Source organism: Marmota flaviventris, chromosome 2 (assembly GCF_047511675.1).
Source record: "Marmota flaviventris isolate mMarFla1 chromosome 2, mMarFla1.hap1, whole genome shotgun sequence".
Taxonomy (NCBI): domain Eukaryota; kingdom Metazoa; phylum Chordata; class Mammalia; order Rodentia; family Sciuridae; genus Marmota; species Marmota flaviventris.
The window spans coordinates 182,396,108-182,413,085 of NC_092499.1; the positions used below are offsets into that span (position 1 = coordinate 182,396,108).

Below are 16,978 nucleotides of genomic sequence, written 5' to 3' on the forward strand. Positions count from 1 at the left end.
GATGTGGCTCAGTGGTTAAGCACCCCTGGGTTCAAGCCCCAGTACTTAAAAAAAAAAGAAAGAAAGAAAGAAAGAAGTTTGATGGAGGGGAGAAGAGGCAAGGATGGAATATTTTCTTGGATCGGAGAAACTTAAGCATATAAATAATGAGGGGCAGAAGCAGGCAGAGAGAGAGACTGAAGACAGAAGAGAAAAATGATGTAGCCAGGCCCTGGAGTTCATGGCTTGGTCTTTTCTTCATAGCTCCTGTCTGGAATCTACATCTAGATGAAACACGACCTGCTAGGTTCTTTGCTGAATGGAAAACAGCAAACAGGCAGTAGGGAGTTGAGTGGCCCAGACTCGGAACAACTATTGAAAGGTGTCAACAGGTCTGCCGAATGCAAACAAGGTCAGAGTGTTGAAGCTTTGTAAAAGAAAGCGAGTCTAGGCTATGGGATCTTGGCTTTCAGAGTTGAGTTGAGAAGCCTCCAGCACTTTGCCTTTCCTATAGCAAGTCGATCACTTTTGTATCCAGATCTGAACTATTGAAGGTGATGCTGACGAAAATAAACCAAAGAAGAAGGAGGAGGAGGAAGAGGAGGAAAAGAAATATCTCTTAGGAATTATAAGTGTGGAGAGCCATTCTCACACGTGACTGGGTGACTCCCGGTTTGGGTCTGAGGCGCTCTGACTAATCTGTGTCGGAGCTTTCCCGGCCCTCTCCTGATGAGAGAACCCGTCCGTGTGGGGGTGTGACTGACCACTCCCCGGGGGCCAATCACTGACCCTGAGCTTGGAGTGCGGCCCCCCTCAACCTTCATTGGATGGAATTCTCCCCTGAATTTCTTGTTCCCCAATAAAAGGCTACTCCCTGGCGTGCTCGCTCTCTCTCTCTCCTGCTAGCCCTGAGTAATCCTTGCTGCCCTACCGGGTGGTTCGAGGTTGGAGCCAGAGAGGGGAGCCGTCTGGGACCTGGTCATAGAAAAAGGTAACTGAGTCTGTGTGATTTATTTCGATCTCGCTAGCTAACTTTTATGCCAAGAACCTCATTAATGAAACCAGTGCGCTGGTCGCATGGTGGAATTGGCGCCCACGAGGGGGGCATTCTAGATTAGCTAGATTGAGGAGGAGGAGGAGGAAAAGAAATATCTCTTAGGAATTATAAGCCCAAATAAAAATAACAGAAACCCATTACCTCTTTTCTCATCCCTTTGAAGTCTGGCTCTCCATGAGTCACTGTCTGTGAACTCTGCGCATCTCTTAGAGCTAGTTTTGATTTTCCTGATTCTTTTTCTAGATCATGTATTCACCAATTCCCTCAACTCTTCATTCCACCAACGGTTACTGAAAGCCTTTTAGGTGCACAACACTGATTGTTCTTCCAATTCAGTGTCTTTAGATCATACATACTTGAATTAAGGGGGATTTATGGCCTGGAATGATCTAAGAACAAAACCAGCAGCTCTCAAAGGTCATCTACCAAACAAACCAAACTGAGAAATGTGCTGCCTCCCCACCCCCCGCCCTGTCCCTTTGGGACTGGATTTGGGCTCTAACTTGACATTTTCAATAAATCATATCCTGTCTCAGTAAGGCCTTCTGTTTCCATCTATTTTTGGATTTTCCTCATCTATCACTCTCTATCTCCAGGCAATCACTTGTTTCTGTGGGTTTTCCTTTTGCCGTGTTATAATTTGTAGACTGTCCCAAATCGAAACATTGGAAGTGCAGGCCTTGAAAATGAGATCAAAAATAAAAGGAAAATACTCTTTGAGTTCCCTATTTCCTTATGGAATAAGGTCAATTTAAATAGTACCTTTTTCAACTGTAACTAAGTTATGCCACTGGTTTTTAATAAACAGTACTGTCACACTCCCCCAAACAAATAAAAAAACCACATAAGACAAAAACCAAAGCAAACCAGGCTTTGTGGTTCTGTTCCCACAGACTCCCCTGCTCCTTCATTCCCCACACCTAATCACTTAGTCTGTGGATGCCTGATTTTATATTTTCTCTTTCAATCTGTTTTATTTTATTTATTGTATTTATTTTTAATTTTTTTCAGTTGTAGTTGGACACATACCTTTATTTTATTAATTTTTATGTGGTGCTGAGGATCGAACCCAGGGCCTCGCACGTGCTAGGCGAGCGTTTTACTGCTGAGCCACAACCACAGCCCCCTGTTTTATTTTTTTAATTTTGTTTTAGTTATCAATGGACCATTATTATTTACTTATTTATATGTGGTGAAGATGGAACCCAGTGTCTCAACACATGCTAGGTAAGTACTACTGAACTACAATTGCAGCCCCTCAATCTTATATTTACAAGTTCTTCTCAAACCCAATTATATCGTGTCACTTTCCTTTTCAAAAGCCCTTAGAAGTTCACTATTATCAGTTGAATCAAATTTAGGAAGATAAGCATTGAGGTCACCTGTGAGACCCAGCCGAACCTATATGTGTGTGCACATGTATGTGTGTTACAATCATCAATATGCTCTTCCTTGTTGGTTCTATTTATTCTTATTATCCCCAGGCATGCCCATTTAGCAAAAAACTGAGCTTTTCTGAATAGAAAATGTAGTACAATTAAATATATTTACTGTGCCCTTTTTTTTTTTTCTATACCAGGCATTGAACCCAGGAGTGCTTTAACCACTGAGCAACATTCCCAGACCCCTTTTATTATTTTAGATGTGGATTAACACAATACCTTTATTTTATTTATTTTTATGTGGTGCTGGGGATGGAATACAGTGCTTCAACACAAGCTAGGTGAGCACTCCACCCTAAGCCACAGCCCAGCCCAAGCCCAGCCCATCCCCCAGCCCTTTTTATTTTTTATTTTGAGACAGAGTCTCGCTAAGTTGCATAGGCTCTCGCTAAGTTGGTGAGGTGATGTGTACCAACAAGCCTGACTCCCTTCATTTTTGATCCAGATACACACGAAAGTTGTTTCTACTTTGATCCCATTGCATGATCACCCTTATGATTAGACTTGTGGTTTAGTGTCTCAGAGTTCCCTCAGAGCATATACTTGGAGCTTGATTAAGACCTTCAGAAGCTCCAAGACTAAAAATGATTATAGTGAAAACTTCCCAAAATGCAAAATATAAACAATTCTAAGCCACAAAATAAATATAAGAAACTGTGACAAAGTTCTGATTGTTTCCCAAGATGCTTATTTCATTTCAAAATTCTGTGAAAAATTTTTTTTCTTTTGTTCCCTAGTTTGCTATGCCCTAAGCAGGTCCTCTGTTTGCACACAGCTCTCTTAAGGAAAAACTAGTCATCTGTCAAAAAAAGCAGTTGATAGTTGTGGGGGAGGGGCAAGACCTGACCTCACCATTCCTACAGTTCTTGCTCCTCAAAGGAAAAAGTGATGGTCCTTAAGCTGGGTCCCTGCAGAGAAAGTAGTACTTGCCCTACTTTCAGGGACACTTCAGTGACTTTTGTACCTCCTTTAGAATTGGAGAAGGAAAGGAGAAACTTAAAAACACAATTTAACTTAGAAATATAATTTTAAGGTCTTTATCTCTCAAAATCTGTGCCCAAGCCTTCCATTTTGGTCACAAGATATTTCAGAATAGCATTTTCTTTTAGGTCTCTCTGTGAGAAACTCACCTGACACATAGATTTCATTTTACCTAGGACCAAAACTTTTTACCCAGTTTCTTATGTAACTTTATAAATTCCTGAATCCCTACATACATGGGATACTCCTCTGCAATCCTGGGGAAGCTGGAAAATGGAACATTACTATTATTAGCCCTTGAGAAGGTCTTAATGGGAAAGGCAAACTTATGAGAGGAATGTATATGATATGGAAAGAAAGCAACAGCTTTTTTTTTTTTTCTTATTTTAATTCCTTCATTTAATTTGGAGAAACTGACATTTTCTCTTCCTTCTTTGAAACAGCTAAGACTATTACACATGGAGGGGAAGTGTGCAAGATAGAAGGTTCAGAGGATTGAACTGGGGCAGTGGTGCATACCTGTAATCCCAGAGACTTGGGAGGCTGAGGCAGGAGGATCACAAGTTTGAGATCAACCACAGAAATTTAGCAAGACTCTAAGCAGCTTAGTGAGATCTTGTCTCAAAATAAATAAATAGGGCTGGGGATGTAGCTCAGTGGGAAAGCATGCCTATGTTCAATCCCCAGTGCAAAAAAAAGATAAGAAAAAGTAAGTACAGAGGACTGAAATGAAGAGTTTGGGTCTCAGTCCTAGCAAAGCTACTTGTGATTTTGTGATCTCTGGCAAGTTATGTAATCTCCTGAGCCTGTTTTCAATTCTGTAAAATGCCATAATGGTAATATCTAAATTATACAATTATCACAGGAAAAAATAAACATTTGAAAGTTCTATTCAAATAACAATTATAACTTAGATTTTTTTCTCCTATTTTTCTATTGCACCAGGACCAATTGGCTCCTTTCCAGCCAATGCAAATCTACTCTATTTCAACATTAAGAAATGATTTTTTTAGTTGTAGATGAACACAATATCTTTATTGATTGATTGATTGATTCATTCATTCATTCGTTCATTTATTTTTATGTGGTACTGAGGATCAAACCTAGCGCCTCACACATGCTAGGCAAGCGCTTTACCACTAAGCCACAACCCCAGCTCCTATTTCCACATTTTGAAGCATGTTGTCTCAATCAATACAACTGATTGTTAAATGCATGAACTTAACTGAATAACTGCAATTAAGAATGGGTTCACTTAGAGCAAAGAGACCAAAGATTATATATACATCTTACCTGCATAAAATATCCCTGGAATTACATAAGAAACTGGGTAAAGTAGTTACCTATGGGAGAGGAAGTCACTAAATTACAAGATAGAAATAATGGAGTTTACCTGTGTACTTAATCTTTTGAACTCCAAAATTAACTTAAAATATATACCATAAAATGAAGGAAATAGACTATTAAATATGTATGCCAAGATATTAATAAAAATATAGTAAAAATATTTTAACTAAGTTAAATTTATTAAAAACTGCATCTAGGGGCTGGAGTTGTAGCTCAGTGGTAGAGTGCTTGCCTTGTATGAGTGAGGCACTGTGTTCAATTCCCAGTATCACATATAAATAAGCAAATAAATAAAGGTTCATCAACAACTAAAAAAAAATTTAAAAATAAAAAACCTGCACCTACGAATTTCTAAGCATTTGTCATTTCAGAAACTATTTTTTCTAAATATTTGATTTTAAAGAATATATGGCACAGGGGTAGAGAATCCTGAACTAACTTTCTTACAAGATAGTGCCATTATTGGTAGGTCCCGAAGTTTGAAATTTGAAGAACAAAAGCAATCAATATCCAGGTGACCATTTCTGATTCATTAGACCATTTCCAATGTTAACTGAATTTGTAACAAAAGTAACAGACAAAAGGCTTATTTCATCAGTATGTAAAAAACTCAATGGCCAGGTTCAATGGCACATGCCTATACATCTCACTTGACTCAGGAGGCTGAGACAGGAAGATCACAAGTTTGAGGGCAGGTTGGGCAACTTAATGAAATTGTGTCTTAAAGTAAAAAATAAAAAGTGCTGGGAAGATAGATCAGTGAATCCCTGGGTTCAAAAAGAAAAAAGAAAGAAAAGAAGAAGAAGAAAAAACCTCCTATGAATCAACATGAAAAGATTAATGAATCCCCCCAAGTTGGAAAAGAGTTGAATACAGTGTTAGAAAAGGAAATGTAAATGGCCTTTAGACATAAAAGATGCTCAGTATTTCTAAAAAGAAAAAATGCAAATTAACCCACTGTAAATTTGATTGATAAAAATCTGAAAATTGGGAAATGCTCCAGTGACTCTTCATTTCTTTCTGAGTTAAGCCAAATTTCTGGTTATGGCCTACAAGGCACAAAGTTCTGATCCCCCTATATAACTCTGCCTTTATTTGCTACTCTCCCCTTTCTCCTAATCATCTGGGCCTCCTGTGGTTCTTCAATACACTAGGCAACCCTAGTGCCTTAGGACTTTGAAAGTGACTATTTCCTCTGCCTGGAATATTCTTTCCTTGGATCTCTGCATGCCTAACTCCCTGACTTCTTTTAATCCTTTACTCAGTTATCACCTCAATGAAACCTACCTTTAACCATCTTTCTTAAAATTATACCCCTTCTTCCCCACAAAGACCATACCCCTATTCTCTTTACTCTCATTTCTTTTCCAGGGCATGTTCCAGCCTCTATTATATGATTTCATATTATTTTTATTTTCATTTACCCATATAGCATTTTATTTCCCTCCTACTAGAAGAATATAAACCCCACTAAGACAGAGATTTTGATTTTAATCCGTCCAATTCATCTAGGATAGTGCCTGGCCCATAGTAAGAATTTAATAATAAATGCTTGTAGAGGGAATCTCACACTGTGCTGGCAAGGGTGTCCTGAGACATCCTTTAAACTCTTATTGCCTCCGTAGGATAAGACAATAATTTCTTTGACAAAATTTTTCATTGAAATTGCAAATTACATGTCTTTTAATTTTTTTAAACATTTACTTTTTAGGTGTAGATGGACACAACATAAATGCCTTCATTTGTATGTGGTGCTGAAAATCGAACCCGGGTCCCACCCGTGCTAAGCAAGCGCTCTACCGCTGAGCCACAATCCCACCCTTACATGTCCTTTAACCTGATAATTTCACTTTCAGGATTTTCTTCTAAAAACACATTTGGTAATGGGTAAAATATGGCATCCACAGTTAGTTACTATGATACTGTTTTTAAATGTCAAAAACTAGAAATTACCTGAATGCTCAATGATATAGTAAGCACAATAAAATATTGACAGGAATAAAAAATTAGGAAAAGTTTTTCAGACAAAATATGGAAAAAAATCTCAGACACTTTTAAAAAGTGCAAGGTAAAGAACAATGTGAATAGAATAATATAATTTGTGAAAAAGACAGGGAGACTAATATACATATGCTCATAAATGCATAATTATGACTTGAAGGAGATGTGAGAAGCTGGTAATACTAGGTACCTACAGGAAGTGAAGTGGGTGACTAGGAATATTTTGTAACTTATGAATTTTGAATATATATATATATATATATATATATATATATATATATGTATGTATTACCTCTTTAATAAATCTAAAAGTCAATAAAAACAAAAATTACCTGAACTCATTTCTCCCCCTATTTTGAGCTGGGATGTAGCTCAATGATAGTACTAGTATGCATGAGGCACTGGGTTCAATCCCCAGCACCACAATAAATTCAAAAAATAAAATACTGTATTTTAATTTTGAATAAACCCTAGTTGATTTACTACTTCAGCGCTTTCATGTAAAGGATGTAGAAATGAGCATCTTGAGATGATTTTCAGATTTAGTCACTTAGGTTTTGGTTTCAAAACAAGACTACTAGCCAGGCGTGGTGACGCACACCTGTAAGCTCAATGGCTCATGAGGCTGAGGTGGGAGAATCGTGAGAATCGTGAGTTCAAAGCCAGCCTCAGCAAGGGCGAGGCACTAAGCAACTCAGTGAGACCCTTATCTCTAAATAAAATACAAAATAAGGCTGGGGATGGGTCTCAGTGGTTGAGTGCCCCTGAGTTCAATCCCTGGTAACCCCCAAAACCAAAAACAAACAAAAAAACAAGACCATTGAACTAATATCTAGTTTACATTTTTCTTTTGCTTTTGGCAGTGATGAGGACTGGATGATATCATATTAATAGTTCAGACATCATAAAATATTCTTTTAGTAACAAGGACACTATCATAATTTACTTACTATTAGAAGGTGAAAACTTTGAAGACCATAAATTAGAGGACTGTTTTGTAAACTTTTAAAGTCTATTTTCAAATACTTTAGTAAGGTATTTAATAGGAAGTTTTACAAAGGGCTTTTGTCTTTGAAATTGAAAAGAAAATTCTCACAAGATTATTTAAAGCTTTAAAACAGGTTACCAAAAAGGAAGTTGTGGACTATGTTTGGCTTAAAAGCATATTTGAAAAAATATTTATATAAAATTTCACTAAAATGTGTGAAATCGGTTGCCCACCCAGCTTTGGAATTCTATGGGATCCTGTACTGAAATGATAAACTGAACAGCAACGCAGCACAAGAGCTCTCTAGAAGTAGCAATGTCAGTGGAAAGGCTTGACGACTGGCCTGTAAAAGTACATTTCTTTTAAGTCACAGTATTTGTACTGTCTATAAATCCCTTTCCTTTTTAGAATCCTGTCTTTTTTGACGCATCACAAGTCATGTCCTAGAAACAGCTGATACGCTATCAGAGCTTAACTTTAGCAGGCTTCAGTAGCTCTGGTTTGGTTTGGTTGGTAATTGGTTCAAAGGCTTGGGAGTTGTACCCTCAACCAGCATGTACTGAACTGTGTCTTTTTGAAACCTATGAGTTGCTGGGGAGGCAACCTGACTTAAAAATGGAGGGGAGGGGCTGGGGTTGTGGCTTAGCGGTAGCACACTTGCCTGGCATGTGTGAGGCAGAGGGTTTGATTCTCAGCACCACATTAAAAGGAAAAAAAAAAAAGGTCTATCAACAACTAAAAAAAAAAATTTAAAAAGTGGAGGGGAGACAAAGCTAGTTTAATGGTTAAAATATGATTTTTAAGAGTTTATTTGGAAGAATCATCAATCAATGGAGCTTAAGGCTAGTAGGGATTTAGGACACTAGGGGATCTAATCCTTGATTTTGGAATTATAATATTATAGCTATAGAAACGTGGTACTTTGGATGCCTTCTGTTTGCTCCTCCAGAACCTCTCTCTAACCTTCTCCACCTGCCTATCCATCTGGGAGCTACACCAGTAAAGACTAAAAAAAATAAACAACAACAACAACAAAACAAAAAAATGAAGGGGAGAGGGGCTGGGGCTGGGGCTCAGTGGCAGAGTGCTTGCCTAGCACATGTGAGGCACTGGGTTGATCCTTAGCGCTGCATACAAAAATAAGCAAATAAAATAAGAAAAAAAAAAAAAAGGAGGGGCGAGGCTGGGCGGAAGGGTGGACACCTCTAATCCCAGTGGCTTGGAGACTGAGGCAGGAGGATCATGAGTTCAAAGCCAGCCTCAGCATCTTAACGATGCTCTAAGCAACTTCGCGAGACCCTGTCTCAAAATAAAACATAAAAAAAGGGTGGGGGTGGGGAGACTAGAGTTGTGGCTCAATGGTAGAGCGTTTGCCTTTCATGCATGAGGCACTGGATTCGATCCTTTAGCACCACGTTAATTAATAAAGTAAAGATATTGTGTCCATCTACAACAACAACAAAAAAAAAAGGCTCAGAATGTGGGTCAGTGGTTACTGCGGTCTTCTAGTCTGGAGAAAGATGAAAAGCAAGATCCTAGGGACCAATGCACAAAACGCTGGACCCTGTTTTATGTATCTTCTGTATTGTCTTATCTTCCCACCTCTTCATCTAATTCACAAGTGGATCTCTTCTCTGGATTCTCAACTCTACCCTCTAACCTCTTTCTGTATCCCTGTTCCTTTAAAAAAATTTCCCCTTTTTATATTCATGCCACCGTTTGTTATCTGTAGGAACCACTTTTTTTGGTTTATTATTTTTTTGGTGCTGGGGATTGAACCTAGGGCAGGGCCAGGTGCATCTAAGTTAATGTTCTACCACTGAATTATTCCCTGAGTCCTAAAAGGAGCCATTTTAAGCCAGTGTTGTTCTCTTTGGACTCAGATGAGTTTAGAAATATAAGTGAATCATGGCGGCAGGCATAAGGGAAGTCTACCTGAGTGCTGGGAATTCATCACCATTTTTCAGCAAGGGTAGAAACCATTATTCCCCTTTTTGTTTTTCATATGAGGAGGTAGTTGTTAATTATCCTTTCCCTTCGGTCTCCTCCTTTTCCTCTGCTTCTGACCAGATTTAGGAGAGGTAGAAAAAGCAAATGTGATAAGCTTCCAGGGATGACAGAAAGTTTCCATTCCAATCCCTCTTGTCTCAGACCCTACTTCTCTGTTCTGCTCAGTAATACTTTAAATTTTTTAAAAATATTTATTTTTTAGCTGTAGTTGGACACAATACCTTTATTTTATTTATTTATATGTGGTGCTGAGGATCGAACCCAGGGCCTCACATGTGCTCTACGGCTGAGCCACAACTCCAGCCCATACTTTAAATTTTGAGTAGAGCTTCAAGCCTTCGATTCTACCTGTTTAAAAGCAAAAATCTCTAGAAGTGTGACTTCATTAGGCTGTGATTATTAATCATTTACACATAACCAGTTTTTTACATCTTTTCCTGAGAGGGAGGGACAGGAAAAGGAGCATGGAAGCAAGAATTTGGGAAAAGGAAGGCAGGGAAGCTGGAAGGGGCAAAGATTCAACTATTTTACAATTTTATCTAGTGTGGTTTTACTTGCTATCTCTGGTGCCTGAATCGCTCCTTCTCCAACCCCATCTTTTATTTACATGATAGTTTAAACCTACAATAAGAGGGAAAAATATTTTTTTTTATAAAATAGATATTTAAGTATAAGGGAAAGAAGCAAAACAACATAAAAAAGTGAGAATCTAAAAATAATAGACAGATCGTCAGTAATAGATAATGAACAATAAAATAGTGTGTCATAAAGATTAAACCAAAATGACATTTGTATTATATTGAACTTTTATTTCAACATAGCAAAATAAAATGTCCAGAAATTTTTGTTTTGTATAGTTTTAAAAATTCATAGAAACATAAACCTGTTTTTGAGGAGAGCCTTATATAAAAATATTAGAGCTCTTTGGATTAAATAGCATTGGTAATTACTATTAGGTACTTCTCAGGCCTTCCCAATTGCTGAGGTAGTTCAGTAAAGAGCAGTCCTCTGTGATGCTTCTCTCTGTGAATTTTAACATAATAAAGCATAAATAAAGTAGAATAAGCCTTATTGTGCTTCCTACTCCCTGTTGGTGGTATTACTCAGAAAATAAAAAGGGACTCGGGCATAAATACGAGCAAAGAGAAAGGATTTGTTATTCAGTCTCTCACATCACTAGAGTCAACTGCATCTTAAACCCAGACTCTGAAAGCATACACCCCTTTTGTTTTGGATTTGATAAATGAAATTGTTCCTTTGTTTTTCAGTAAAAAAATCAAAAGACAATATGCTCCTTTCACAAGAGGTCTGTCTCTACTGTGAGACTGGAATAGTTCAAAAAACCAAAGATTCAGAAAATGTTAAAAAATAATCACCACTTTTGCTCTAACTCCACTTTTTTTTTTTTTTTTTTACAGAGTAGGATGTATATTCTATCCAATTAAAAAATAAAGTATACTAGCTTTTAGGTAAAAAGTGTTCAACCTTTGCATTTGATGAATTTGATACTACTACTTTACAATATTTGTTTGATTACATGAGTTCGTTTACACCATGAGCTCAGCAATATATTAGTTCTAGAGCAGATCTGCATTTATTCCTGTTCAAGGGAAAGGACAGATTGAAGAAAAGTAGAGGAGACCAGTCAAGGAAGGGAGCTTTGGAGCCAGACTACTTGGCTTTGGATCCTGGCTTTGCCATTTATTAGTTGTGTAACCTTGGCCAAGTCACTTTCATGTTTGGTTCCACAGCTTCTCCATCTGCAAAATGGAGATAATAATAGATGAAGAGATTACAAGGACTAAAAGAGCTAATCATATAAAGTACTTAGAGTTAGGCTCATTATAAGCACTCAATAAAATGTTATTCATTTTTATTGGATAATACAGAAAATGGACTAGTTCAAAAGTGAAGAATTGGTTACATGTAATGAGACCAAGGAGATTATGGCAAGGGGCTTATGCACTGAAATGTGCTCTCTGCTTTGACGTTTATCATCTAGTGGCTATTCTCAAGGTGTACTTCTGGTTCTGCTTGAGGATCAAGATTTAATCCATCAAAAGCAACTAGGGTTAAGGCGGGGATTGTGGCTCAGTGGCAAAGCACTTGCCTAGCATGTGTGAGGCACTTGGTTCGTTCCTCAGCACTACATGTAAATAAATAAAAAATAAAAGTACATCAACAACTAAAAATCATTTTTTTTTAAAAAAGCAACTAAGGTTTTCATTTTAGTTCAAAGCACCTGCTGGCCCCACATTCGAAGACCTTTTGGGCAGTGATCCCCTTGAAGCCACACTTGGTACACTGTCACATCCCTCAAAACTTATCTCAGTATGAATCATGGAAAAATTTGTTCCTCAAGATGCCCTGGCAGAGGGATGGGGTGGAAGGTGGTGGACAGATGAATAAGGATTCATGCTTCCCACTGTACAACAAAAGCAATGCAGTTCACTATTTTGGTGTCTCTTCTTCATCTGCCAATCATTCCATTTCCTTTCTCTTTTCCACTCCACATCCAAGAGGCCTTTCCTTTGCCCTAGACAGGTCAGCTCTGGCTCTTTGTTATGTTCCTAAACCAAACAAGAGCCTGGGAATTAGAGCAACTTTCTAATTAGTCTAGCATGCCCCTTAGGGATTTTCTACCCTTCCACATGCAGCTTATCAAGGTATTCACCCAACACAAACTAATTATTTTCTTAGAAAATTTTTGTTTACAAATGTTATTCATTTTTTTTTTGCTTACAAGAAAAATTTCTTCTATGCTTTTCAGAAGGCAGTGGGTATTCAACAAGTTTCTATCCGAGAGTTATTTGAGGATCTGACAGTAGTTGTAGGAGAGAAAATAAGGAAAATGGGAAAGAGAGGGAAGAAAAGTGGAATTGGCATAGGTTTAGCATTATAGCTTTCAAAAAGTTTTTATTGCTTTAAGTTTTTGTTTTGAAATTATTTATTTTTTTTGGTACCAGGGATTAAACCCAGAGGCACTTAAATCACTAAGCCACATCCCCAGCTCTGTTTTGTTCTATTTTAGAGGGCCATTTGGGGGTTTGAACTCAACAGTACTCTACCACAGAGATACATTCCCAGCCCTTTTTAAATTTTTCGGAGATAGGGTCTTTCTATATTGCCCAGGCTAGCCTTAAACTTGTGATACCCCTGCTTTAGTCTTTTGAGTAGCTGGATTTATAGGTGTTCACCACAACACCTGGCTTGCTTGAAGAATTTAAAGAGAAATAGAAAGGAAGGAGAAAAGGGGACTTTATAAAAGGAACTTTATAAAAGTCCATAGGGACTTTATAAAAATACATTATTAAATAGGAAACTACAAAAGTGGACTGGTATTAAGATTGTTGACAATTAAGTAGCCTTGACAAAAGAGCCAACAATACTAACATTGCAACATTGAATTTTTTTCGTATTGGGGATTGACTTGAGGACCTCCCACATACTCATATATACACTCTTCCACTGGCTATACCCCAAGCCCTGGGATTTCTATTTTTTATTTTTTTAGTACTGGGGATTGAACCCAGGGATGCTTAACCATGAGTCACATCCCCAGATCTTTTTTTTGTATTTTATTTAGAGACTAGGCCTCCCTGAGTCACTTAGGGCCTCACTAAATTGCTGAGGCTGGCTTTAAACTTGCCATCCTCCTGCCTCAGCCTCCCAAGTTGCTGGGATTAGAGGTGTGCACCACTGTGCCCAGCTAGAATCTCTTGAAATGTTTCTAGACCCATTTATTAAGACTGGAACTTTATGAATGTTCTGACATGCCTTAAAAACTTACTATGTTTTTCACTGTATCTGAAACTTTAAATCAAGAACTGCATAATTGAAATTAGGACTGCAGGGGCTGGGATTGTGGCTCAGTAAGCACTTGCCTCGTACATGTGAGACCCTGGGTTCAATCTTCAGCAACTCATAAAAATAAAATGAAAATTAAAAAATTTAAAAAAAAAGAAATTAGGAATGCATATTCTCTAATTACTTAAAGGTTTTGACAGAAAAAAAAAAAAAAAACATGCCAGAGGTAATTAAATGGGTGGAGGTAGCTTCATGTTCAAGTCTGGAAAAATGGTGTTGGGGGGGCGGGTGTGTGTTAGTTGCTGGAATGGCTTCTGAAAGGATTGGCTTTTACCTGCATTTCTAGGTAGGGAGACAGCCCATGAGCTTCCTCAACCAGCAAACTGACTGCTCGGGTTCTGGTTCAGCCATTGCCTTCTGGATTCGGAACAGAGCCTGGGAGACGATGATGCGCAGAGAAGGCTCAGGGTCATGTAGCATCTCTCTCAGATCTAAATGGCAAGAGAATCAAGGGTGGACCTGAAAGTCCTTTGAGATTTCTGGAAAGGAGCTGGGCTCTAAATATAGAACAGCCTCTGTGTCCAGAGGCCAACTTTCTCTAAGACACTGAAAGTTTTTAGGTTGGTGGATGGATTCTGATTTAGAATCAGACCTACAAAACCTACTAGTTCTGAGTTGCTGCATAGTTTACTCCTCTGAAATAATCACATTCTAAGTAGTACACCTAAAGTCAATTCATCTGGACCTTCCAAACCATGTCTAATGTGAACCTCTAAGTTGCTGTGTCCTAAATGTAACTTATACCATTATTCCCTTCTCTCTTCTCTGTCTGTCTGTCTCTCTCCCTCGTGGTGCCAGGGATCAAACCCAGAGCCTGGTGTCCTTTTTAAATATTTTCTTAAATTTTTATTTTTATACTTTCTTATTGCAAAAGAAATATAAGTTCATTGTGTAGAAAATATATGTGACAATACATGTAAGCACTAGAAGAAAATAAAAGTTACCCATAATCCTGCCACCTAGAGCTAACCACTATTACTTCAGTATTTATCTTTCTGGTCTTTTTTCTAGGCATTTATTTATATATGTATGTTTTTATTTTTTGTTCAAATGAAACCATATAACCCTGTAATTGATTCTTTTTTTAATATTTTTTTTTAGTTGTAGATGGACACAATACCTTTATTTTATTTGTTTATTTTATGTGGTGCCAGGATTGAACCCAGTACTTCACGCATGCTAGGCAAGCACTCTACCACTGAGCCACAACCCTGGCTCCTGTAATTGATTCTTATTTAAAAATATCTCATCATAATTTATCTGAGTCATTTAAAAATTCTTGTGTAATGTTTTTCTTAGCTATATATGATTCTACAATGTGGGCATGCTATGAATTCACTTATTCCCAATCTTTTCCAGTCTAAAATGTTTCCTATTTATTATTCTAAATAACACTGAAATGGACATTCCTGTAATTATTATTTTTAAAATTTTTTTTAGTTATAGTGGGAAACAATATCTTTATTTACTTATTTTTATGTGGTTCTGAAGATCGAACCAAGTGCTCTACCACTGAGCTATAACCTCAGCCCTAATTATTTATTTTCATAAGTCCTAGAAGTAGGATTGATAAATCAAAGTATATGCTTATTTTAAAAGATTTTCATATGTACTGCCAAAATTCATTTTAAAAAGTTGAACAATTTATGTTCATACAAGCATAGTGTATAATAAATATCAGTGTCCTTTAATACATCAATTTTGAGTATTACTGACAGAAAAGCATATATGGACACCTCATTTTATTTACAAACTTCTGATTACTAGTATTAGCAAATATTTTTTATGTATTGGGCATTTGTGATTCCTCTATGAACTGCTTGTTCATTTTGTTTGTTACTTTTGTGAAGGTACAGATTTGTTTCTTTATCATAAGTATTTATCTTTATATTGTTATTTGCCTTTCAGTTTTGTCTGTTTCTTTTTTTTTTTAAAGTTACTTTTAAAATTCTTTATGTAGCCAGATGCAGTGGTGCATACCTGTACTCCCAGAGTCTTGGGAGGCTGAGGCAGGGGGATCAAGTTCAAGGCCAGCCCCTGCAACTTAGGGAAACTCTTGTCTCAAGATAAATAGAAAGGGCTGGGGCTGCAGCTCAGTGGTAGTGAGCGCTTAGGTTCAATCCCCAGTATTACAAACAAACTAGCAAAAAATATGTGGACAAATATAATCTTCTATTTTGTGGATCAGTCTATTTTTTAATATTTGTTTTTGAGTTGTAGGTAGACACCATTACCTTTATTTTATTATTATGTGGTGCCAAGGATCATGCCTCATGTATGCTAGGTGAGAGCTCTATCACTGAGCCATAACCCCAGCCCCTTGATCTTTTATATCTGCTTAAAAATAAAAAAGAGAGAGAGTGAGAGGTTTTCTTACAGTAGTAGGGACTGAACCCAAGGGTGATTTACCACTGAGATACCTCCCCAGCCCATTTAATTTTTATTTTGAAATTTCCCAGGCAGTCTTGAATTTGAGATCCTCCTGCTCAGCCTTCCAAGTCACTGGAATACATGTGTACCACCGTGGGTGTATCCCACTGTGCCCACAGTATCCTTATTAATATCTAATTCTCTATGCAAATGCAAAGTCCTAGCAGGGTGCTGTGGTGCATGCCTGTAATCCCAGCAACTTGGGAGGCTGGGGCAGAGGATAGTAGGTTTGAGGCCAGTCTCAGCAACTTATTGAAACTCTAGGCAACCTAGTAAGACTCTGTCTCAAAATAAAAAACAAAAAGGATTAGGCATGTGGCTCAGTTAAGTGCCCTTGGGTTCAATCCCTGGTACTAAAAAGTAAAAAATATAAAAATAAATAAAAATCTACATCCTCTTTATGGTTTGGAGTTTTTATGTCTTAAGTAGAATTTTAGCCTTTAAATTTGTCATGTTTATGGGCTGGAGATGTGGCTCAAGCGGTAGCGTGCTTGCCTGGCATGCATGTGGCCTGGGTTTGATCCTCAGCACCACATAAAAAAATAAATAAAGATGTTGTGTCCGCCGAAAACTAAAAAATAAATAATAAAATTCTCTCTCTCTCTCTAAAAAAATAAATAATTAAATAAATAAATTTGTCATGTTTATTTCCAAAATGGAAGATTTCACTTTTTTTTTTTTTTTAAAGTTTCTTAAAGAGTTTGCACTTAGGGCTAGGGTTATAACTCAGTGGTAGAATACTTGCGTAGCATGTGAGAGGCACTGGGTTCGATCCTTAGCACCACATAAAAATAAATAATAATAAAATAAATAATAATAAAAAGTATACATACAATATTTTGCACTTAGATTTGTGTCTACATGTTCAAAAGAATA

General features: G+C 37.4%; 1 protein-coding gene across 1 annotated transcript in view; it reads right to left on the bottom strand.

Moving 5' to 3' along the window:
• Positions 1–11,376: 11,376 nt before the first annotated feature.
• The window catches only part of Mroh8 (maestro heat like repeat family member 8), a 58,541-nt gene continuing 52,939 nt past the window's right edge, over positions 11,377–16,978 (bottom strand). The window contains exons 23-24 of the mRNA XM_027945082.2: positions 13,947–14,103; positions 11,377–11,565 (exon numbers count right to left, since the gene is read on the bottom strand). Of these exons, the coding sequence (XP_027800883.2) occupies positions 13,955–14,103 (149 nt within the window). The 3' untranslated portion in view covers positions 11,377–11,565; positions 13,947–13,954. The remainder of the gene's footprint in view (positions 11,566–13,946; positions 14,104–16,978) is intronic.